The sequence below is a fragment of the Cyprinodon variegatus genome, unplaced genomic scaffold (genome assembly GCF_000732505.1).
Source record: "Cyprinodon variegatus isolate N-32 unplaced genomic scaffold, C_variegatus-1.0 Scaffold1497, whole genome shotgun sequence".
In the NCBI taxonomy this organism is placed as follows: Eukaryota; Metazoa; Chordata; class Actinopteri; order Cyprinodontiformes; family Cyprinodontidae; genus Cyprinodon; species Cyprinodon variegatus.
Genome location: NW_015151950.1, coordinates 85,901 through 109,961, shown reverse-complemented (window position 1 = coordinate 109,961; position 24,061 = coordinate 85,901). Strand labels below are relative to the sequence as shown.

Below are 24,061 nucleotides of genomic sequence, written 5' to 3'. Positions count from 1 at the left end.
AACTTACAAAAGGTTTTATTATACACACCAACTATTAACAATTTCAAAGGAACTTAAAAGGGGAAAAAAAACACAGATTTTATTACAAACTGTAGTTCTGCTTTACACCAGTAGGTGGTGACGTGTTCACATGAGGCTTCATGAACTGTGGCTTCATCTCACTAGTGAATCCTTTCTTCTTCTCTCTTTTTCTGTGCAACAGCATCAGATTATAAAACCCAGAGTCAGAAAAGTCTGATAAGTCCTACGTGTTTTGCTCAATTGATGTTTTTCCCTCTGAAATCCTCATCATTGCTGCTCTCCTGCAAAGTTATTACTCCTGCATGGCATTTCAGTACCACGCTGAAAACCTCAAGGCTTTTACAGCCATTTGTTTTGTGCCGCTGATTAAAAAACGGAGTTAAACTGATTTGAGCTGGTAATCAACTAAATAGCTTGGTAGCTCATGTAATTGAGTTGATGGATAGCTTGTTAGTTTGATTATAATGGGCTGTGTTCCTTCAGCTGTCCACCAGGAGGCAGTATTGGATGGTAAATCCACTGAAGCTCCTGTTGATCCTGCTGGCTGTGAGATCCTCCTCAGCTCAGATGATGACACATCAGAGAACTATCTTTATGGTCAACTCAAACCGCAGTGGGTGTTTCAGGAACCGTCCTCTTGTCGATTGTATGGTGTGTTTTGGAAATCAGAAAAGAAATTTGTCCAGGTAGATCACAGACAAAAAATTAGTGTATACAAAGATGATAAAAAGCGGTCAGCTTCTAACCACAAAGGTGAAAGGGCCGATAATTTCAGCTGTGAAGTGGATATTTAAGCACTGTGTTTCGAGCCGTCTATTATATAGAAATCCCTTATTTTTGTTTGTTTAGATGCATCTGTGCAAACTGAAGTTTCTCAGTTCAAGAAGTGCAGTTCAGCATTTGGTTGAAAAACATTCAAGCTGTTTACTTATAGTGCACAAGTGTTAAAATAGAGAGCAAAGAAAGAGGAACTGATGGATCCACAGAAATTTGACTGCGTGAATAATCCCGTTGCCACACTGAGATCTTTTACATTGGAAAAACGTTGGTCATTTTATAGCAAAATCAGACTTTTACTTGATTCATTGTAGGGAAAAAAGTGAACTGATCTTTATTAAGCATTAAGTGAAAAAAGTAACAAATATTTCCCTGGATGTAATATACAGGTTATAATTTTCCTTTGCCAAGACATGAATATTTAAATTTAAAACAAACCTTATATGAAGAGTGGGTTAACAATATGCCTCACAATGGGAAAATTGTGGTGTTTACAGGAGAAAAAAATGGAAAAACATGATTAAAGAGAGGTGTGTATATATATATATATATATATATATATATATATATAATTATTGAATTCAGAATTTAAAAGGCTTTTTTATATTTTGTGTCCAGTTCTGTTAGATTATTTCAGGATGTTTTTAATGTTAAGAGATTTAGTTTGTGTGTTCAGAGAATGCCAGGGTAAGAGTTATTTGAGTGACATTCTTAATGTTTGCTCCTTTTTCAGTGTAAATATGTGATTTGAGGCTGAAAGCAGGAAGATTAAACTGTACTTTACTTTGTTTTCTTTTCCCATACTGTCCTGCTGCCATAGTGAGAGCAGAAACAACACAGGCCCATCATTTCCCCTAAGGCATGACATAAGAATGGAGGAGTTAACGTTGCCTTCAGGGACACCTCCGACATTTCAAAATCAGCATGTAGAGAAGGCTGTAAATGTTGCATACTCCCTACATTTAGCCTTTATAGTGCTATATAGTTACCTTTGCTGACTTCAAGAGTTGGGAGTTCATAAGCTGTTTACATGTTTAGATCTCTGTAGAGATGCATTTAGTTGTCCTCATAAGGAAGCTTCACTTTATTCCAGTTTACATCATTATTGTTTTATAATTTTTACTACTTAGTAATGGTTGAGTTGAATAAAAAACTTTCCAAGATTAAAAACAAAATCCACGACTGAACATAAAATATGAATTTAAGGATTTCATAGAAAAATGTAGAAAGTTAACAAATGCCTAAGAACATGCTTTTAGAGTCTCTAAAAAACGTTGTTATGCTTGTACAAATCCTTCACAAATACTTGTTTACATTTATGTTCCTATATCATCTCAGTGCTTATTTAGAAAGTATTTTTTTGGCAATAGCCTTAACTTAATTTATTTATTTTTTTACTACATGAAAGCAGTAAAGCTTTTTTTTAAGCCTTTTTCTGTTTTTAAATTCTTTAAATTAAGTTTTCCATTATTCCATTTTTTTCAATTGTGTTATTTCAAGGAGCATTTTCTTTTGTGTTTTTTAATTTTCACGAGTAAAAATTATTTAGTTTTTTGTTATTTTATATTAGAATATCATTAAAAATCTAAATATATAGAAAATGTGTGGCAAATATAATTCGGTAAGATAAACTAACAAATAAAAATACAGCAAATTATTTTAATAAGTTATCTGTTATTTCTTTTATACCGATATAAAGTTAAATTTATTTTTAACAGGAACAAATTTATGCCGTCGGGTTTATTTCTTCACCAGCTTTTAGTTTTTCCGAGGCTCGTGAAGGTCTCATAAGCTAGTGGGCGGAGTTTATTGGGAGTCCTGATGCTCCTGAACGCCTCAGACCGCAGGATGATCTAGCAGAGCTGCTTTAACTCATCTGACGGAGCCGAACCAGCTGCTGCGCTTCGCCTTTGGACCAAAACCTCTCAGATAAAACCCGTCAAAGATGCTTGTCCCGCCGCTGTGACCTACCGACCGCCCACCAAGCCTCCATGGTCTTTCTCCCGGGGATTGAAACCCAGGCGGGCAGCTTTAAGCCGGGACAGCTGCTCGAAATGTTCGACTCGTCGTGGAAGGTTCGGAGCATTTGGGACGGGGTGAAGCTGGAGGTGGTGGAGGACCGCAGCCCGGTGGTGCTGCACAGCTTCACCCACCTGGACCCGGACCTGCCCCTGACCGAGGTGAGGAAGAGGAGGGTGAAGGAGGCCCGTTAGATTAGCTGTTCCTGGGAGAACGGACTGCTTTTACCGGCTCGGGCTTCTGATTTTACCGTTTAGGTTAAACTTCATGTGAACAAAGAAGCATCAAACTTTAATATATATATATTTATTTTACAATTTTCGGCTGTAGTTCTCATTAAGAGTCGTTTTCCTTGTCGGATCGGTGGTTTGTGCATGAGGATACCATGAAGTGCTGTGATTGTAGCTGAGGTTGAGACGGGATAGCCCACACAGATGGATCTAAATGTTCACTAATGGCTCCCTAACAAATGCTTCCAGGCTGGCACAGGCCTACAGTTACAGCATGACTTGCTTCTCTGCAGCTTGTGGTTATCTCCCTCCTCTGCTCACACTCATTCAGTTAAACCACATAAGAAACCCCCCCTACCCCCCAATGCAGCTGTTTGCCATGATCCTTACAGGTGCCCTTTACCTTGATGGTGCCTATATGGGTCGGACCTCCTGTTTGAACAGTTGTTTATCTCTTACTGTAAATGTCAGAAATATGGGGGAACTCCGCTCAGAGAGCTGAAATCAGTTTGCTCACATCATCTCAGCACTTAGCGCAGCTTGAAATGATCAACAGGAGTAAGAAGGTGTAGATTTTGAAATAATCTGATGGCAATTGGATGGAAATTCCCTGAAATTCCTATAAATAAATATATATATATATATATATATATATATATATATATATATATATATATATATCGCACTCATGTCAGGGAAATACGGCTGAAACAATTGAATTAATCAAGAATGAAGATAATTGTCAACTAATTTAGTTCTCGATTAATCGTTAAATGGAGTATAGAGACTCGAAAACATATTTTTAGGTGACAGATAAACAAACTTAGAGCAGTTGTTATATCAAAATTGTAAAGTATGTAAACGTTTTGGATTTAAGATTAAATAAAAGTTTTCATCTGTCAATATGCTCTATCCAGAACTCAAATGGAAAAGTTTGAGTTTAAACTGGTTTATTTTTGTAAAAAAAAATCTTCTTTAAGGAACCTTTGGCTATCCGATTGTTAATCGATTAATTGAAAAAATATTCGACAGATAATTGATTTGCTAAATGATCGTTAGTTGCAGCCATATGGCGAAATTTGATCACTGGTTTGACAGATGTCAACATTTTAAGTAGCATCTCATTAACAGTACAAGGGTTAAAAAGTCCACCTCAGTGAAGTTTTTGAAAAATGTCTGCTGGTAGATTTGGTGTAAATTGGCCGATTGGTGGATTGATCTGTTTCCCTCCTCCGGGGTGAAGCACGTGTCGGATTGCTGGAGAAAATCCATGCCAGCGGCTCTAAATCCCTCCAGAAAATTCCCAGCTTTACTAAAGGGATCAGCCGCACCGGTTAACAGAACTACTAGTCATCAGAAGTGATAGCATTGAGTGAAAATTATGGCTGGATGGATTCAAACAAAGAGATTTGAGTGTAAATGTTTGAAGGTTTAAAACAAACTCTTGGTTTAATACAGGAAAACCATTGCTGTTGCTGCTATAATGACGCATAACCGTTTTTTTTCCCTTTTGGTTGTTTGTTTTTTATTTTTTTAATTATTTGATATTAATTTGTCTAAATCAATAACTTATTTTAAAATGTTGATTTATCATTTTCAGCTTTCTGCTGTGAATAAAGAAGTTATATTTGCTCTGGATGAGCTGACAACAGTATATCCTGTAAAGTCTAATCTGTCTGTACTTTCTTTGACTTGAAAAGGCAAGTTAAACTTTGTGCTTTGTCAAAAATCTAGTTAAAAGGACTTTAGGAACAGTTAGAAAACATTAGCCGCCTTGAAGGTCTAGCTTTTTAGTACTTTGATTTACCTCGATACCTCAGTAGGTCACAGCAGGTCTCTGGATAATGAAACCAAACGCAATATGAGAGGAAAAAAGCCGATTGTAATACATTTTAAGCCTAAAACCTAACAAGTTGTAGTGAAGAAATTTGTGCAACATGTGGAAACTCTAGAAGAAACGGTGACGTCACATGCAGCTTATCTTGCTTTAGAGCCCTGATGATGTGGATGCTTTGGCCCGGCAGCCAGAGTCACTGTGGGTTAACATTACACATCTGTGTGTGTGTGTGTGTGTGTGTGTGTGTGTGTGTGTGTGTGTGTTTGTACAGAAGGCATTTTAATAAATGGATGAGTCAGACTTGGACAGCTTTCTTGTATCTTGGAGCTGTTCAACATACAGCAGGGCGCTGACGTGCAGGGAGTGCACCGCCTGTCAAAGTCCTGATGATTTAACAGGACTTCTATCCTGCTTTCTAAATAAATATGCAGGAAAAAATCTAAAGTTTCCAGACTTTATTCCTCATAGCCATACAAAAACGGGTAAAATTGAAAAACCTCTGGTAATTAAAGGGCTTTATGGCATCTGATTTTTCTTTTTCTTTAATCATCTTGGTTTTGTTTGTTGTTGTTTTTTTAGCTCCTGAGCTAAATTGTCCCTCCGTCATAAACAAAAGGGCATTATGCTTTTTTTAAATCCTCTCTAGACCCTCTTAGCTCACAAACCCTGGGTTTAAAGCATTAAAACCACTGTTTGAGTTTATACAAGCAAATTAAAGGTAACACAGATCACAACCTAGCTTAAAAGGATCTGTATTTAGGACTGGATAATCCAGCCCAGAGATGAGAAGTCTCAGTGTTTCAGGTTTGAAAATAGACCTGATTCAAGTTGGTCCATAGAGGCTTAAAACAGCAGGGAAATAATAACACTTTACCATTTATACAACCTCAGCTTTGTAGATTCATACCTCTTTGCTGTAAAGATATGAAATGTTGTTTCAAAGGTTAAAATTCAAGTGTGGAAGAAGTGTGTTTTAGGGAACATTTGTAGGGGTCAGAAATAAATCCAGATTGATTAAAGCTTATTTAAATGATTCTACCAGGTTCGTTTCTGTTCAGTAATCTGTTTCAAAACAGGTTTTCATCGTCGGACTTTAATATTCTAAGGGATGAGAGATAAGGTTAGAGAGTTATGGATTACATGATGCATTTGCCAGTAGATGAGATAAAAAGGGTGGAATCACATGCATTTATCTTCCAGCTAACCGAGAGTCCTCAGCGTTCTGGCTGGAAGGATGAAATGTTCTGTTTGGACTTTCTGCTCCGTTTGTGTCATTAATCAGACCGTTATTCAAACCTCTTGGTTTCTCCTGCCACCCTGTTCTCCGTCTCTCTGCTCCGTTCTAATCCTCTGCTTTAACACGGTCACCCAGGGCTTAATCCCCCTCCCCTCCCGCCGAGGATGAGGGGTTTCCTCAGCAATCCAGGGGCGTTCTCTCTCCTCCCACTGCTTCGGATGGTTAATGACGCATTGAGACGCTGTCATCTTTACTTTGGATCTCATTTCAGATTGAGCATTTGGAGAGAATCGTGGGGCGATCTGTGTGAAGAGGGGACATGTTGACTCTGTATTGAATATTTAGAGGAAACCTGAAATCTTTAGTGTTTCGTTTAAGCAGGAACTGGTCGGTTAGAAATATATAAAGGTTATATAAAGTTCCTTTTTTTTTTTTTTTTTTTTTTTTTTATTTTTTTAAACTTTTTTTTTTTTTTTTTTTTTTTTTTTTTTACATTTTTAAACGTTTATTTTCTATTATTTTCTTATTTCTGGGTTTCTACTGAAAGCTTTGGGTAACTAACCCCTCCCCCACCTCTTGCTTTTTCTGACTAATACGCTTAGCTGTTTTTTTTTTGCTGTTTGTTTGTATTTATCGTGATTTTAATTGCTATTCTGGCTGAAACAGTTAATTGGATTAATCAATTAACAAAATAATCGTCAGCTAATTTAGTAATGGAGTTTATAGACTCTAAAACATTCCTTTAGCTGACAGAGCGACCCACTTAGAGCAGAAATTATATCACAATTGTAAAAAAAATATATATACTGAATCCAATTATGCTCAAATGTTACCTAAACCTCCTCAAATTCAGTCCCATATGGCCTAATCAGGTCCTCTTATGTTTATTTCAATCCAAATTTTCACTATAATCATATTTACGGAAATAAATAATAAAAAGCGGGTAATAATAGAAACAGCAGAATAAAGAAACGGCAGCCAGAATGTTTACAAGAAGCAAATTCAGGCTAAAAATAATCCCAATCACTGATGAGCTGCAGTTATTTTGGGGGATTGAAAGTAAAAACGGAGACCCCAAGAGTCCAGAATCTGATTGGCATCCAGCCGTGCCGCCGTTTTCTACGTCGGACGAGACTCTGATTCTGTGATTCTGGTCTTGTTGAGCGGAGGTGTAAGTGATGGTGAAATCAGAGCCGGAGAGCTACTCTTACACTTCCTCTCTCTGAATCCTCTGAGCCAATGATGACTTAGCCTGCAGATCCCAGATGAACCTAATAACACAGTATGACTCCCCTTATCCCAGAGGGTAGAAATAACCCTGAGAACAATCAAACAGCACAGTGTCTTATTACACAGCCAGAACAGTACACATAATTAACGTTTCCTTGATGTCCCGGGGGTGTACGTAACTCTGCATGTCTCATCTGTTTTCCCCCCTCATGACCCAAATCTAAAAAAGACAAACTCTGAGATGCCGTCTCTGTGAGCTGAAGGCTGCTTATCATGAGCTCTTATTTAACGGCCGAAACATGAGGAGCAGGAGCAGAGCTCTGCACAGAGGAGCTTTTGTTTCACAGGGGTCCAGCCGCCCAATCACAGCGCTAAAAAACAGACAGCTGCAAGAATATGAAGGCTGGAAAATCACTTGATTCTCTCTGCTTCTTTTTTACTGTCCGATTCGGACGTGGTCCAACCATCTGAAAACGGGCTTACATAAAGTCTGAAGGCTTGTGAACCACTGGAGGAGGACGGAACTGAGGAGAAGGTTCTGGAGGGATTTGATTCGATTCAGCAGGATTATCTGTCTCTCATAGCGAGGGGAGGGGGTTATATTTCGCTTTCAGTCCGTCCCTCTAGCTTCTCTTCATAATACCCTCCTGGTTCTTCTAATGCAAGCAGGTGACCAGCGCTTTGGATCCAATTTAAAGGGAATGAGCTGCTGCTCCTGGGCTCTTGTCCAACTTTCTGCAGAACTTCTGTCCAATTCTGAAGAAAGGAACCGTAACTGGAACATTAAAAGAACGCCAAAACTTCCAAAAACCCTTGATTAACAGGAACACTTGAAAGGTTTATCATGACCTAATTTCTCCAAACATTGATTCCATCCCAGTCGTTTTTTTTATTCAGATTTAGGTTAAGATTTCCCCCCAAGAAAAGACTAATTTGCATCTGAAATGTAATCTTTTTGAATATTTGGGATTAGAAATTGTTTTAGCTGCTACTCCAATATTTGTCTTTGATGGGTTAGGGTTAGGGTCAAAAAGTGTGTCTGACGCGCGTTGGGCGGAGCTACTCTATCCTTTCTTTGCCTTGCAGCTATATTTGCTGTGATCAGTGGGAATAAAGTAGTTTTATTATGTTTTTAAGTGGGAAAATCCACCTGAAAAACAATCAAGACAGACCAGTTTATCAGCTTTTAATGAAAGTTAATAATGGAGAAGAAAAGTATTTTGCATGGCGCCGTTAATATGCTCCAGTGGATGGAAACGCATCTAACTCACATTTTATTTTTTTAAAAGTTCACTCAAAATTTGCATCACAATTAAATGAAAAAAATGACAAATTAAAGAAAAAATGTATTTCAGTTTGGATAAACGCCAAAAGCGATCTATGTTTTCCTCATTAGGCAAAGGAAATTAACAGAAATTCATATTCTAGTTCAGGTTACCCAGAGCGTCTTTAATCCAGACTGAAGTCCTCGCATGTATGGATGTGAGGACAGTTTGCACCACTGAGATGTATTTTTCTTATAGGATGTACGATATATCTGCAATCACAATGATATCTGGTATTTTTTGTTTAAAAAAAAATTTTTGGGCACCCGTTAGTTAAACTTGGCTTGTTATTATTTTTTTTATCTTTTCGGATGGAAAATGCGTATAATTTTATATGTAAATATTGGTTAGTGTCTTTGAAATTCATATTGATGTAGGATATTGATATCACGAGTTTTATTTTTTTTTATTGCCTGATTTTCTTACCTGTAGCCAATTTGAAGCAATTTGTTTTTCTTTTCTTTTTTTTTTTTGTAAAAAATTGAAAGAATTGACTCTCATTGTAGATTAGTCTATTGTTACAGATTGGTGTGTGAAAAGAAACAAAACCAGATTGAATCCTTCAACATGACTTTTGTTACTGGACCTCAATATTTACTCCTGCTTAGTTTGGTTTCTTATAATTGCTGCACGACTCAATAGGTTGGGATAGAGTTGCACCAAGATTGTTTACAGTCAGCTCTGCAGTTTGATTATTTAGTTCCAAAGAGTAAAGTAAAAAATAAGAATGACCAAAAATGGAAACTGCTCAAAGGAACATATTGTTTTAGTCCCGGCTGCCACTATGCATTAATTTTGATTATTTATGCTAATATGCCTGTTACAGCTAATAAAAAAAAAAAAAAAAAAAAAACAGTGATTCCAGGAATAGGCTGAGGTCACCCTGGGAATCTAATCAGGAGTTATTTGGCCTGCAGCCATTCTGTCATTTGAATTCACTGCAGAACATCTTCATGTTGATGCCGGGGCCCAAACAAATCCGCATTACAACTGCTTTGTCTCAAACATTTTGACATTTGGGCCTTTCAAAAACATCCAAACACTCCTGCAGAGTGTTTTTAATGCATCTCTTGCAGGCCCTGTTTGACAACAAGCAATGAATGAGAATAACATCCATTTTATTTATTTCCATCGTTACAACAGCCATCACTATAAGCTTCAGCACTGCAGACTGAAACTTTATAAATACTGTTATACTTGGTATCCTTTAAGCTAATGTAATTTTTATGCAGTTGGACAGAAAAGCAGAATGAAGGGAGAATGTAGATGGGTTTTATGTTGTCGGTGAACCCACTGCCCCCCCCACCACAGATGACCTCACCGGCATTCGGCACTCATTGTTAGCGAGGGGAAGTCTCTGGTTTGGGCTCGTAATGGACGCACTGCATTGTTGGCTTTGTTCAGCTGTTTACTGTTTCGGGGGGAAGGGGCATTTAGCTGCTGCCTCTGAGGGGCTTTCTAGTGATCCAAGCAGGTGTGTTTGTTTTCCCTGGATGAGGTTTGTGTTTGGCACGGCCTCTAAAAACCCTCCCAGGGTGCTGCTTGGCTCAGAGCGAAGGGTTTTCCCTCGTCTCTTGTCGGTTAGTTACAGCCTGATGCAGAACCAGCTGGCTGTGATTAGAAAGATTCAGATGTTTTATGATTTAAACGTTTTTATTCCATTTAATAGTTTAATCGATTTTATATATATATATGTATAAGAAAGAAGAAACTTTAAAGAACTTCTCAGCCGTTTTAACCGGACAATGTTTCTGCACATTTAATCAAGGATCCTTATGAAAAAGCTGCAATTTGTGACAGTGATGCAAGTTGAGATTATTTAGTGTTTAACTGAAACAGAGGAGTAATTTCAGCAGTCAAATCAGTCAAAAAAACTAAAAGTGATCGGTGAGAAGAGAAATGGCAAAAATAAAGCCCTGTTGGGCTAAAGAGAAGCAATGGTGGACTGTTGGGGAGTGAATAGAGGAATTGGGCAAGGATGATGCTGGAGCTGCAGGTTGGTGCTGCTCCCATAATCTGAGCTCATTTCTACCAGTCTAATATGTAGTGCTGCATGTTAGAAAGAGCAGCGCAGCAGATGGCATGGTGCTCCCAGGTGGACGGCTTCTCACCCTGCCAGGGCGCCATATTGTAGGGTTATTGACCAAAAAAAAAAAACTATAGCTCTATTAATTTCATTGAGATAAACTGAACTTTATAACATCAGGTAAAAGCAGTTTGGGTCTCATTTGGATTAAAGGCTCATTTTCAAACTAGAGATTGAATGATCCATTGTAATACCGATAACTGGACTGAGTGTATCAGCCGATATGTGATGCTAATGTTGAATGAATTGGCTGTATACTATGAGTAAAGCCATCATGTTTGACATAACCATTAGGGGAAAAAACTGAGCAAAAATAAATCATCACCATCTGTTTCATGTGCTCTGTGTGATGATGTAATCAGCTTGGCAATTCATGAAATTAAAGTCTCTTGATGTTTGTAACTGTATAGCTGTGTATGATATCAATAAGAGTAGAAATGTCTGGATTAGAATCCCGAATCTGCCTCATTCATCCGATCCAGCTAATTGGTAAATATTGGAGCGGATATCCCATCGGAGTATTGGAACAGTGCATCTCTGCTTTAAACTTTTTAAAAAGCTCTCAGTCATGTCTCTGTCCTGCAAAGCAGATCTATCTGCTGCTAGAGAAGACCAGTCTGTTGGAATATGCAAAGATCTAACTTAAAGGAGCAGTGTGTAACATTTAGAGAGGCGATGCAGCTTTTCTTATACACTCACCGAGCTTTATATTGGGTTCACCTTGCTTTTACTGGGTTGGACTTCCTTTCACCTTCAGAACTGCATTTATTTAACAAGGTTCTGGAAACACTCCTCAGAGAGTTTGGTCCATATTGACATGATGGCCTCATGTAGATGCTGCAGATTGGTCAGCTGCACATCCATGATGAATCTCCTGTTCCACCGCATCCCAAAGGTGCTCTATTGGGTTCAATAAACTGTCTGAAATGACTCGTGCTTTATGAGATGGGAGTGTAATCCTGCTGGAAATATCAATCAGAAGATGGTTACACTGTGATCATAAAGAGATGGACATGGTCAAAAAAAAAAAAACAATACTAATGTAGGCTGTGGCATTAACACAATGATCAGTTGATATTAAGGGGCCCAACGTGTCTAAAGAAAATATCTTCACACATTAAACCACCACCGGCAGCCTGAACCGTTGATACAAACAAGGAGGGATCCATGCTTTCATGTTGAGGCCAAATTCTGACCCTAACATCTGAATCTTGGGAGAATTGGAGGCACCGGGTTTCTAATCTTCTATTGACCTTATTGAAGCCTCAGTCTACGGTTCTTAGTGGACAGGAGTGGTACCTGGTGGGGTCTACTGCAGGACTTCCGCCTCAAGGATTGACTCGTTCGGAGATGCAGAAATTCAGAGATGCTCTCTTGGTTGTAATGCATGGTTATTTTCGTTACCAATGCCTTCCTATCAGTTCAAACCAGTCTCGCCATTCTCCTCTGACATCAACAACCCATTTGTGCCCAAAGAACTGCCGCTCACTGGATGTTTTCTCTTTCTCGGATCGTTCTCTGTAAACCCTAGAGATGATTGTACAGGAAAATTGCAGTAGATCACTTGTTTCCAAAATACTCAGAGTAGCCCGTCTGGATCAAGCCACCATGTCACTAAAACCGCCTTTCTCATCGATTCTGATGCTCTGAACTATAGCAGATCATCTCTATCATGTCCACATGCCTGAATGCATTGAGTTGCTACCATGTGATTGGCTGTTTAAAGATTTGAGTCAACAGGTGTACCTAATAAAGTGGCCGGTGTTTCACTCTGTTTTTTGTTTGGCAATCCAGGAAGAGGATAGAATGGAATGAGAGCCTGGACATGTGGCTTTTTCCTGGCTGCATCCATAAAACGCCGAGCTGCACGTCCTGCTGCTCTGACGCTCACTTTCGGTGAAGTGTTTTATTTTTAAAACCCCTTTTTTTCCTGTTTGTAACCAGGATGTTTGACAACGCTCCGAGTCAGGCTGAAGGAATGTGAGCCCAGTTCATAGTTTCCACCTACTCCTGCAGACTGCTTGGGTTAGATTGGAGTTGATGACAATAATGTGGAGGGCAGATGTGTGTTTTGGTTTGGAGGGACTGGCCTGCCTCTCATCTGGTTGTTTAAAAAAAGGAAAACTCTGGTTCTTAAAATGAAAGTATCGAGCTGTTTGTTTAGCAGCATGGAAAGTGTGGTTGATCATGGAAGCTCTCATCCTGGCTGTTAGAGGAATGAATAGGAGCATTATGTTGAACGGATGGAGCGGGGCGCTGCCCTTGAGCTCTCTGTGTGTTTGTAGGGTTTGAAGTGATAGCAGCCTCTGTGGTTTCGGTCGATAAGCAGCTCCCTGCTGCCGAGGCCTTCAGCTGCAGCTGTTTCTCAGGGTTTTTTACACAGATCGGGATTTACAACACTTTGTTTCTCCTCGTTTATCTTTCACATCCTCCCCCTCTGCTTGTTCTGCAGACCAGAGGTCTCACATCCCTTTTAGTTCTGCTGGAGAGCTGCTTCTTTCCTTCATCCACACATTCATCTGTTTTTATTTACTGTCTGTGATGGTGACCTGTTCCTGTGGTTGAGCTCACTTTGTTGGCTTGTCTCGGACCAAAAAACAGGACCTCAGTGGGGGTTAGACCTCTGGATTTTCCTGAACACACGTCCAATTTATCACTTGTTCTTTGCACCATAGAGCTCCGTCAATCCATGGATAATGACCAAATTGATCCTACATGTGTGAAGAAGTAGGACACAATTCTCAGGATCCTCCACTTTTGGCATCACATTCGACTATGGTGTTCTTTCTGCAGAACAGATAAGCTTGGTATCTAATAAGCTCTGCACTGGTGGCTAACTGGTTCTGGCTTTAAGTTTTTGATGCTCCAAGCAGGGTTGAGCTGATTTTTATTTTACCAGATTTTAATTAATCAGAAGCAAGTTCTTATTTCCAATAGCAACCCTGCGGGGTCAGATCAAGCAACACACCAAATGATTATTGAAGTAATTTAAAAGGAGAATTAAACTCTAAACATTTAGACAGCGGAGGAGGGAGAAAAAGATTGAACCGACAGAACATTGAGTTTTCTTTGCTACCTTTGATTGTGGGTGCTTTTTTTAAAATAAAGTGGGACAATCAAAACAAATAAGTCGATTAATGGCCAGGAAAGATCATAAGTGTTTCATAATCTGCCTGATGAAACGGCTTTGCCAAATAAGAGCTAGTTTCCATGGAAGCAGAGGAAGCAGCAGGTTGATATGTTGGCAAACAGATCCTGGACAACGGAGGCGGTAAAGTGATGGTTTCTGTGACTGATGGACGCCATGTTCCCGCTTTCCTTCCCCGGTGCTGCCGGTGGTTCTGGATGTGCCTCAGATCACTGGGACGGTTTTTTCTTTACTGCAGGGAAACAAACAGCTGATTGGAAACGCATTCCCCTGTGTTAACTAGGAGGAAAAATCCTGCCATTTTCTTTTCTTTTTTTCCTTGTTTAAAGGTTTGTGTTGCTCCGTAAGAGACATCAGCTGAATAGGATTAAACTCAGAAAGGCGATCAGCTTTTTTCTCTCTAGGTTCTATTTTTGTTTGATGTTTTTGCTCTTTAAAGTGGAGCCTAGCTTTCTGTTTCTTTCTATTCATGTAGCGTCTCCACTTTACAGGCAGCTCAGTCCTGTTTAACCTTTGACCCCATTTCCACAACTGGAAACAGTTTATAATCAAATGCAATGATTACCCAGCCTGCTTTGTTGACGCTCGCTGTATTTGGGGCTCTTGAATAAGTCAACAGAAGAGATGCTATACTTGTGCCATGAAGCCACATCTGGTTGAGTTTGTTCCACTGATCCAGAGAATTCAGAATCACACGCTTTCAGGACAAGTCCATCACATAATTGATGCGTCGCACGAAAAGCTTCATGTTTTCTTTCATCTTTTTTTAGAGATCAACAACATAACCGATGTTGCGTTGGCGAAGGGCTGCAGGCTACAGAGACCACATTCATGCAGTTTCTGCACAGGCTGCAGCTTGTTTTGTTGACACTGTTATCCAGCGAGCTCTGTTTAGTAACCTGCTATTGTTGTTTGTGCACGGCCGCACACATGATTCAAAAAGCATGACTCAGACTGCGACGAGCCAACAAAGGGTCGCACAGATGGCCGTGATTAAAGGCCTCACCTCTCAGCGTCCTGCACCAGAATCAGCTCTTTCTAGGCTGACTTGTCAAAAATGTCAGCTTGGAACAAGAATCTGCTGCTCTAAACTAAAACATCTTGCCTTCCTTTTTTTTTTCTCTCTCTCTTTTCAGAGCTCGACCCAGGAGATCGGCGAGGAGGCGGAGGAGGATGCCATCTTCACCATCACGCTGAGGAAGATGCAGCTCCACCAGTCCGCCAGCAAGGGGCAGCGGTGGCTGGGTGTGGATACGGACTCCGCCCTGAGCCTCTATGAGACGTGCAAAGTGCGAACCATCAAGGCCGGGACGCTGGAGAGGCTGGTGGAGTACATGGTGTCAGCCTTCAAGGGCAAAGACTCCACCTACGTCACCATCTTCCTCTGCACCTACCGCTCCTTCGCCACCACCAAGCAGGTGCTGGATCTCCTGCTCAACAGGTAAGAAGAAGAAATGAATCGGTTTCCATAGAGATTAGGAAGAATATGCGTCGTGATTCAAATAGATGGTGCTGCTTCATAATGAACAAACCTAAAACTGCACCCATAATGCAGTTTTAACAATGCATGACATCAACGCCGCTTCATGGGAAATTCAAAATAAAAAAAATAGTTTGAACCTGAACCTACATGAAGCATCAACATTCAGATTTAGTCCAACTTTGAGTGGTGTCACTAATGTAACCAAGACTAATGGCTGATTTATTCTCAGAAACCAGGTCATCTGTGTGTCGCAGTGAACGCAGATGTGCCCCCGCTCCTTCTGCAGACACTCTGTTGCACCTCTCCAACATTGTAGGTGACCTCAGACAGGAGGCCTCTGATTGGTGACCTCTACATCCGTTCTACACTATGCCTATTTCCTGTTTGGTACTTTACTGGCTTGTTTTGTTTGTATGACCGCCATTGTGGAAAATGACTCGTGAAGATGGACCAGCTAAAAGAGCGAGGAGCGCAAGAACGCTGGGTCCTCCGCGCACCCCCAGCCAAGAGGAGAGGCTGGGAAGAGCTCAACCTGCCCCTTTTTTTCTTTATCCGGCTGCTGATGATGATAAAAAATAAAGATCGGTCCCTTTTTCCTCTTGGATCCCCGCTCTTTTTGGCCCTAATGTCCCTCTGTTGTCACACAAACTTGCCCCCGCTTTATCACTGTCTCGGCCGTATCTAGACCGACAGCTAGTTCGTGATGCGTTGTGGCGTGGAATAAAATAGCGCAGACCACGCTTCAATATGGGGCAAAAATCTAAAATATCTGCAACAAGCTCACTGCAACACACTGCTGTGGGGAGTATTACCAGACCTTAAGGGATGAAACTAGAGATTATTTAGCCAACTAATGAATCTGTTGTATATTTCTTAAAATATTCTTTTAATAATTGGACAGCAAAAGGTGTCCAATTGGACATAATTCACAGCAAGTAAAGCTAAACTGGTCCTCTTGAGCAGTTCTGGATAGAGCATCTTGAATGATACGTTTTTATATATATATATATATATTTTTTTTATTTTATTTGGGCATAATTGCTGCTCTTAGTGGATTGCTCTTTCAGCTAGAGGCATGTATTGCAGTCTGCATAGTCCAGATAGCTAATTAATCGATTGCTAAATTAGTTTTCATTAAAGGAATTAATGCTTTCAGCCCTACTATGGCTGACATAAAGGTCAACAGCGCTGCATAGTCTCCCTCCTTCTGCCAAATTTTCCTCTTAGGCTAAAGAAAAAAAAATGTATTTTCTTTTTATGGCTCTCTGTTGATTCTTTCCTCTTATGGCAGTAGATCATTAGAGCCCTTTAGGGCTGCATAGAAGCCTAGCTGGCAAACAGAACCTCCTGAATGTACAACAGTCTAAAACAAGCCTATAGGTGTATTGCTCTAAATTGTCCTTAGACATGCTTCTCATTCTGACAACAACCAGTGTGCGAAAATATTCGTCTACCTGGGAGCTTCGTTCTTTCACCGTCTGTTAATCAAGTTGATCTTATGTGTTTCAGGTACGCCAAGCTCCAGAACATCCCTGCTGTCTCCGCACATCGAGTCTCCCAGGACGACCGCACAGAGTTGAGGAAGTGAGTAGACGGCTTCAACTCCTCTGAAACGAGCTCTCAGTAGAGCTCCCTTTTCCCTTGAAAGGGGTTCAACACAGAATGGTTCATGAACTGATAAATGGTGTAATAAATCACCTTTTCTCTCCTTCCTGAAGAGCCATGTTTATAAAACAGCTCATCACTATGGTCCAGGTCTCTGTTCTAGATACATTCTCTGCACTCTTTGCATTTTCTAGATATGATTCTGCAAACAGCTGACTGTAAAACACCAAACCACAATTTTACCACTTCTCCTTTCCCAGTTTTTTTGTTTGTGGAGTTCCAGCCTCGGCTGCGCTGGAATTCAGTGGTTAAACCCAAGAACGTGTTTATAGCAGCCATGATTAGTTTAATTGGACTCAGATTGAACACATTCTCTGTGTTGTTTTACAGTGAACAGATTGTTTATTATTATCCTGCTGGTGTTTTCAGCACCGTCTCTTCCATCCTGGGCGCGTGGTTGGACCAATACTCAGAGGACTTCTGGAGCCCCCCGAACTATGAATGTCTGCACCAGCTCCTGGCTTACCTCCACCTCCACTTCCCCGGCTCGGACCTGGAGCGCCGCGCCCGCAACCTGCTGGCCCACTTCCACCGCCGACAGCAGTGTGAGCCTGATCCCGATGGTATGAAGGCAGGAACAGAGGAGAGGGAGCCGGTCGGCTTTAGAAGCAGGAATTAAGCTTCATAAATGAGTTTTGCATCATATGTAGCTGCTTAGATGTAGATGAGCTTTAGGTGAGCAGGAAGTGTGTTTAGGTTGAACTCGGATGGATGCAGCTTTTGTTTAAAAAAAAAAAATAATAATTTTTTTCTTTAGGGGAAAACATCGGCTGCCCTTTCGCTACGCAGGAAGAAAGCGGCTTTGAGGACGAGCTTCCTGCTTTCAGCTTTCTGTCGTTTGACCCCATCATGGTGGCGGAGCAGTTCACACTCATGGACGCGGTGAGGAGGTTTTCCTTCCCTTGTCGGCAGATTTAGTCACATTCAGTCTCTGATGGCGAGCACCAGGAAACATGAAATGTTCCAAAGCACTTCAATCATTTTCCTGGTTGGAACAGTTAATCTACGTAATCCAAATTAACTGATCCAGAGGCCTATTTACTAAAAAATTAACCAATTAGATTTCCATTTACTGGTTTTTGAAATAATGTTTTTTTATTATAAAAAATGCTCCTATTTGTTTTTCCCCCATTTTTTTTTTCTAGAACAATAAAAACCTTTGAGATCATAAATACATTTGTAGAAGAAAAAAATGGTAAAAGCATCGACTTTAACCCAAAGTTAGAAAAAAGGATATGAAGTTGTGGATTTGAATTAAAATTTCTGTTTGGTGGATTTAAAGCAAACTAATCAAACTCAATATTGGGAGTTTGATAAATATTAATTTGTTTAATTTTTATTTCAAGCACTTTCTCCTGCTTTACCCTTAATTTAAAGCAAAAGTCTCTCTATAGATCCCTATGTCTTCTCTTCATTAAACATAGATGCAAAGTACGCTCTCATATTACCCTATTTATCATTCTTATTTTATTATTTTTCTAATATATGCCCCATTTTTAATATTAGTATTTTATTTTTTCAGTTGTCAGTCCAAAAACAAGTATTGATTTTGTTTTAATGTTTACGTGTCCAGTGACAAAGGATCTTATTCGCTCAAACTGCTAAAACCTGCACTTATTATCCATTGTTAAAGGACCTTTTGCAGCCATGGCGTACCGACCGCAGGATTAAGTGAAGTCTGCAGTGCAGTTAAGGATCTAATTCAGATGTATCGGCCAAAAATGATTAAATACACTAATATAATCCATTTTTAGGTTATTATATTATTTATAATTAATTTTTCTGTACAGTGAGAGAAAAGTGGAATCAATGTCAAGGTCTTGGTTGTTGTTTAAAAACCCGCCCAATGAAGCTGCTCTCTAAACGGTTGCCGTTCTGTGTCTTCATGTTCTTCCAGGACCTGTTTAAGAAGGTGGTGCCGTACCACTGCCTGGGGGGCATCTGGTCTCAGCGGGACAAGAAAGGCAAGGAGCACTTGGCTCCCACCATCAGAGCCACTGTGGCGCAGTTCAACTCAGTGACCAACTGTGTGATCACCACCTGCCTGAGCAACCCCACGCTGAAGCCCAACCAGAGAGCCCGGCTCATCGAGAGGTGGATCGATGTGGCGCGGGTGAGATGACATGTTGATTGACACTTAGAGGTGGGATCATTGAAGGCCTCTCCACATTTTTATTCATCTCTCCGGATCACTTTTCCCATCAGGAATGTCGGATCTTGAAGAACTTCTCCTCGCTGCGAGCGATCCTCTCTGCCCTGCAGTGCAACGCAATCCACCGCCTGAAGAGGACATGGGACGAAGTTTCTCGGTAGGTTTGGACTCCTGGCTTTAACCCAGCTCTTCTATAAAGATTTCTTCTGGGGCGTTTCGGACTCTGAATTCTGCCTCTGCTCACAGGGAAAGTGTCAGAACCTTCCGCGAGCTGTCAGAAATCTTCTCAGATGATAATAACTATTCCTTGAGTCGAGAGCTGCTGGTGAAGGTGAGTCTTTTCCAAACAGACTTGGAAACATATGCTTGAGAGGAAGGAAATTAGAGTCAAATTATTTTGGTAGCTCAGAATTTTCTATGGCAACTACTATTACTCCTTTTTTTTTGCTTTTTTTAAATGTTGATTTCTTATTCATTTATAGAAGGGTTTCAGCTTGATATTAAAGTAGTCTGTCACAGAACAAAGAAACTGCTGCTAAACGTGTTTTTGTTGAAGTGGGAGCTACTTTTTTTTTCTCCTTTACTTGGAAAATAAATTCATTAATCAGTCGCCGTGTGTTGCATAACTCTGAGAAATTATGGCAGGATGTGAACTTTTCCCTTCGCAGCTGCAGGGAAACATCCTGCAGTCTGGACTCAGTCAGTGTTCCTGCGGATCTAAGCCGGGCTCTGGGTCGGATCTGAGTTTTCCTCCTGTCATTCAACTTTTTTCACAACGCAAAGTTCAAATGCAGGACTCTGACCCGTCCTTGTCCAAAGAAAAGAGCTAGAAATAACATCCCCCACCAACAGGGGGCGTTTTTTAAGTAACTACTTCCATTTATTCCTTTATCTAAAACATTAATGTGCTTAAAGGCTGGTTATACTACCGCAGCACTGTGTCACAGTGAGCTTTATTCCCAATTTTGAGCACGGTACCGCTGTGGGTCTAGATACGGCCAAGGCAGAGAGGAAGTTGGGGCAAGTTTGTCTGACAACGGAGGCACATGGCGGTGAAAAAAAGCGGTGATCCAGGTGGAAAAAGGTTCCTAGCGTTCTCACGCACCTAAGTTGGACCTCTAGCTGGTCCAACTTCGTGGGTTGTTTTCTGCAATTTCGGTCATAAAAACAAAACAAGCCAGCCTCCTGTCTGCTGCACGGTCTGCGGTCAGCTACAGTTTGGGAGATGTGCAGCAGAGTGTCTGCGGAGGGGGCGGGGACGTCTTTTAGTTCACTGCGACACCTACTCAGACGACCTAGTTTTGAAGTATAAATCAGCCTTAAGAGCTGTGAATATTTCCTCTGATTACCTAAACATGAAAACAACAAAAAATACTATTCCTTCCATTCGGATAAAAAAACTCATCAATCATTCACTTCACTGATTCCCTGACGACCGTGAAATAGAGCTCATGTTCAGGTGTATGCTGGCTAAAATAGATGGTTAGACCTCAGCAGGTTGTCCCACCGAGCAACACTAACCGGTGGCACCATGTGATGGTTTAACTTTGCTCCCCCTAGTGGAACAGCTGAGGTAACTGCAATTAGGACTGCTGAACTGCATTGTTTGTAGAGTTGTTTAAAGAAGTAGAAAGCCTTTTTCTTTTTATAATTTCTCTGAATAATATGTCTTCATAGCTGCCCCAGATGTTTTCCTGAAGCAGAGGTTTATTGTTTAACACTGAACGGAATGAAGATCCGAATAATCAGCTGTCAGGTTTATGGTGCTCTTACATGCATCTTCAGTCCAAACATCTGGAACTACTTTCCTCTCTACAACAATCTGCTCTTCTGGGAAAACTGACATGAGCTCAAGTTCACATATTTGTAACCTGAGAGTTTTAAGCAGGGCCTCCTGAGAGGGAATCCCTGCTGACGTCAGAGGGAGGAAACCCGGTGCGACTGTAGATAGCACCTCTGATGGGCCGACCTCAGGGCGTCGCCTCTCTTTCCGTCTATCTTCTCAGACCAGGCGCCGTTCGGACGTAGAGGGAGACACAGAGGCTCTCTAAGAAATATGCTGGGAATGCAGAGAAGTGGATTTCTTCCCACTTTCTCTCCCAGAATCACTGTTGTATCATTAAAATAACCTTTCACCTGATTTGTTTAAATATTTTTGAATGAAGAGGGGGAAAACATTTCCCGTAAGAAAAATCTTCCCTCTTTGAAATACAGATTTTTAAGTTTTTGAAACAAATGTCTGACAATGACTGTTTTTAAAAAAACATTAAAATCTGTTGATAAAATTCTACTTTTTATCTGGTTTTAATACATTTTCACTTTGAGGGGATGCTGTAAAAAAGGTTTGTTTATAACACTTAAATAAATTTAATAAACAGAATTTTCGGGGGTGATTATAATATAGTATATACTTGTTTATATATTTGTACAGAAGTTGATACCAAAGATATCGGACAGAGTTCAGTTAGATTTCTCATATAAATTAAACTTTTCCTCTGCACTAAAGGTGGAAAACCCAAACAAACCATTGTGTTGATATTGGTATGTAAGAGCCAAAAAACACAAAAATCTAAAATGCAAAACAAAATATTTTAAATACATCATAAAACTACCAGCAGCTTCCAGAATCAAACTGAAATGAACAAAGAGAATTCTTAAGCAGAGATTTAAGTCTGAAATGTCTTCGTGGTCCATTAATGAAAAGATAAACATTGATCTATAACCTAACTATGACAATCCAATTTCATTCTGACATTTTATCTAACTGTCTGATTTAACTCTTTTTAGATCAGTTTCAACCTTATTTCGTTGTCAGACCGGTCAAGAACAGTTGGAGTAGGTGGACCCTATTTGGCTTTAAGAGGAAAATAAACCTGAATGTCATCAGCGAAACATTGGAAGGGAATTTTTTTTTCTTTTAAATGTTACTAAACAGATTACTGAGAACAGAGCCTGGAGGGACTCCACAGGTCAGGGGAGCTGTAGAACAAGGGCTCATTCTCATCCAGTCTAGGAGTCATAATGTCCGTTTGGATGTTTTATTTTTTCCTTTTTCAAACACACAGATCTCCAACAAAGCATTAAGACATTCTGCACATGTTCTGTTGTTTCTGCAGGAGGGCACCTCGAAGTTTGCAACTTTAGAAATCAACCCCAAACGAGCGCAGAGGAGACACCAGCAGCAGAGAGACCTGGTGAGACCCAATTCATTTCTAGAACAACATTATAGGAGCTCAGAGAAAAGCTGCGAAACAACATCTTAGTGCCATCTAGTGGTAGAAGATATCACTACACCCAATGTGTCGGATTATATCTGCTGCTTATTCGGGATTGTGTCTTCAGTAAAGCCCTGAAAAGAGCATCCTGGTTTTTACCTGCACTAATGATTTTTCTTTGATCAGGGGGTCATGCAGGGGACCATTCCTTATTTGGGGACATTCCTGACTGATCTTGTGATGATGGACACTGCCATGAAGGATTACACCGAGGTCGGCCATTTTTCTATTTCTCCATCCTCTAACACATTTCCTACACTGTCTAAAATATGTTTTCGATCATTTTAATGTGGAAAAACATCATGATTAATTTTGCCACTAAATCTGATTTCAATCAGAAATTAAATCTTTTTGCAATTAAAAAAATAAAGTGAAAAAGTCTTGAATTTAAGCACTGCTGATAACGGCCCTGTTGCCATCAGTTTTTATTAATTACTGAAAGTTTTATGCTCCTTTTTTGTTTCTTTTCAGGGAGGTCTGATCAATTTTGAGAAGAGGAGAAAGGTTTGTTTACTTTTCCAGGTCTAAAGCTTCTAATATTTAAAATGCTGAAACGCCAACACTGGATTCTCCTTGTGTTCTTGCAGGAGTTTGAGGTGATAGCTCAGATCAAACTGCTCCAGTTGGCCTCAAACAACTACAGCTTCACTCAGGAAAGCCACTTCAGAGAGTGGTTCGCAGCCGTGGAGAAACTCAGCGAGGCAGAAAGGTACCACGACAAGCAGATTATCCTTTTTTATTTTATTCTGCCGTTTTACTTTTTTAAGTTATTAAAAATTATGCTTTTAACATCAGTGTATGAATAGCCCATGCATCACTGGAGAAAATGTTGTTATATTATCTTTGTTCATCTTTGCCTTGGCCTGATATAGAAATATAAAGATCATTATGTTAGAGATTAAAAGGGCAGTTTTTCCATTTTCTTTTTCTGCAAATTAAAGTTCACATTTTGAGTGGTTTGTAAAAGCTTCAGGGTGGTAGAAAATATATAAAATGATAATATTGACTCTGAATTAACTGTAAACAAATTTCTAAGATTAAAGGAGAAAAAACTAAAAGCATTTTAAAATCTATATATAAAATGCTATGTAATAGGATACTTATACATGTTATGAAGATTATGTTTAGAAAATATCAATTTTATGTTTAAAATGATTAATATAATAAAATTTCTATAAACCAGTACTTTAAACTTGTCTGAGATTAAAGGAGTAAATACAGTGAAAAAAAACACACAAAATGATATGTATAAGATACGGATCTATATAAGTTTGGAAGTTATATTTTAAAAGTATTTTATGTTTATAAATTAATTGTTTGTCAAATCTCAAGATTATAACTTTTTATTTTCTTTCTGTTTTTGATTAGTCTGAAAAAAGTGTTACAGTTTATTTGATTTATTTTGGGTCTTTTTATCCCTATGAACCTAAATATTATTAAACTTTGAAAATGAAACAGAGAGAAAGTGTATTTAAGAAAAAAATGCAGAAAAATATACTGTTTTTAAACTGGAACATCCTTATTTTATGTTTTATTACATTTTTTAAGTAAGTGTACTTTGCATAACATTTTATGA

General features: G+C 39.6%; 1 protein-coding gene across 6 annotated transcripts in view; it reads left to right on the top strand.

Moving 5' to 3' along the window:
* The window catches only part of ralgds (ral guanine nucleotide dissociation stimulator), a 56,272-nt gene that overhangs the window by 25,862 nt on the left and 6,349 nt on the right, over nucleotides 1–24,061 (top strand). For 3 of the 6 annotated variants that reach the window (XM_015403431.1, XM_015403430.1, XM_015403429.1), the window contains exons 2-12: nucleotides 15,047–15,351; nucleotides 16,903–16,977; nucleotides 17,428–17,621; nucleotides 17,816–17,940; nucleotides 18,956–19,171; nucleotides 19,264–19,367; nucleotides 19,457–19,541; nucleotides 22,327–22,404; nucleotides 22,612–22,698; nucleotides 22,957–22,989; nucleotides 23,073–23,194. In XM_015403431.1, coding sequence (XP_015258917.1) covers nucleotides 15,047–15,351; nucleotides 16,903–16,977; nucleotides 17,428–17,621; nucleotides 17,816–17,940; nucleotides 18,956–19,171; nucleotides 19,264–19,367; nucleotides 19,457–19,541; nucleotides 22,327–22,404; nucleotides 22,612–22,698; nucleotides 22,957–22,989; nucleotides 23,073–23,194 — 1,424 coding nt within the window. Of the gene's footprint in view, nucleotides 1–2,650; nucleotides 2,979–15,046; nucleotides 15,352–16,902; nucleotides 16,978–17,427; nucleotides 17,622–17,815; nucleotides 17,941–18,955; nucleotides 19,172–19,263; nucleotides 19,368–19,456; nucleotides 19,542–22,326; nucleotides 22,405–22,611; nucleotides 22,699–22,956; nucleotides 22,990–23,072; nucleotides 23,195–24,061 lie in introns of those variants that run through there. The other 3 variants (XM_015403427.1, XM_015403426.1, XM_015403428.1) reach the window with 2 other exon arrangements.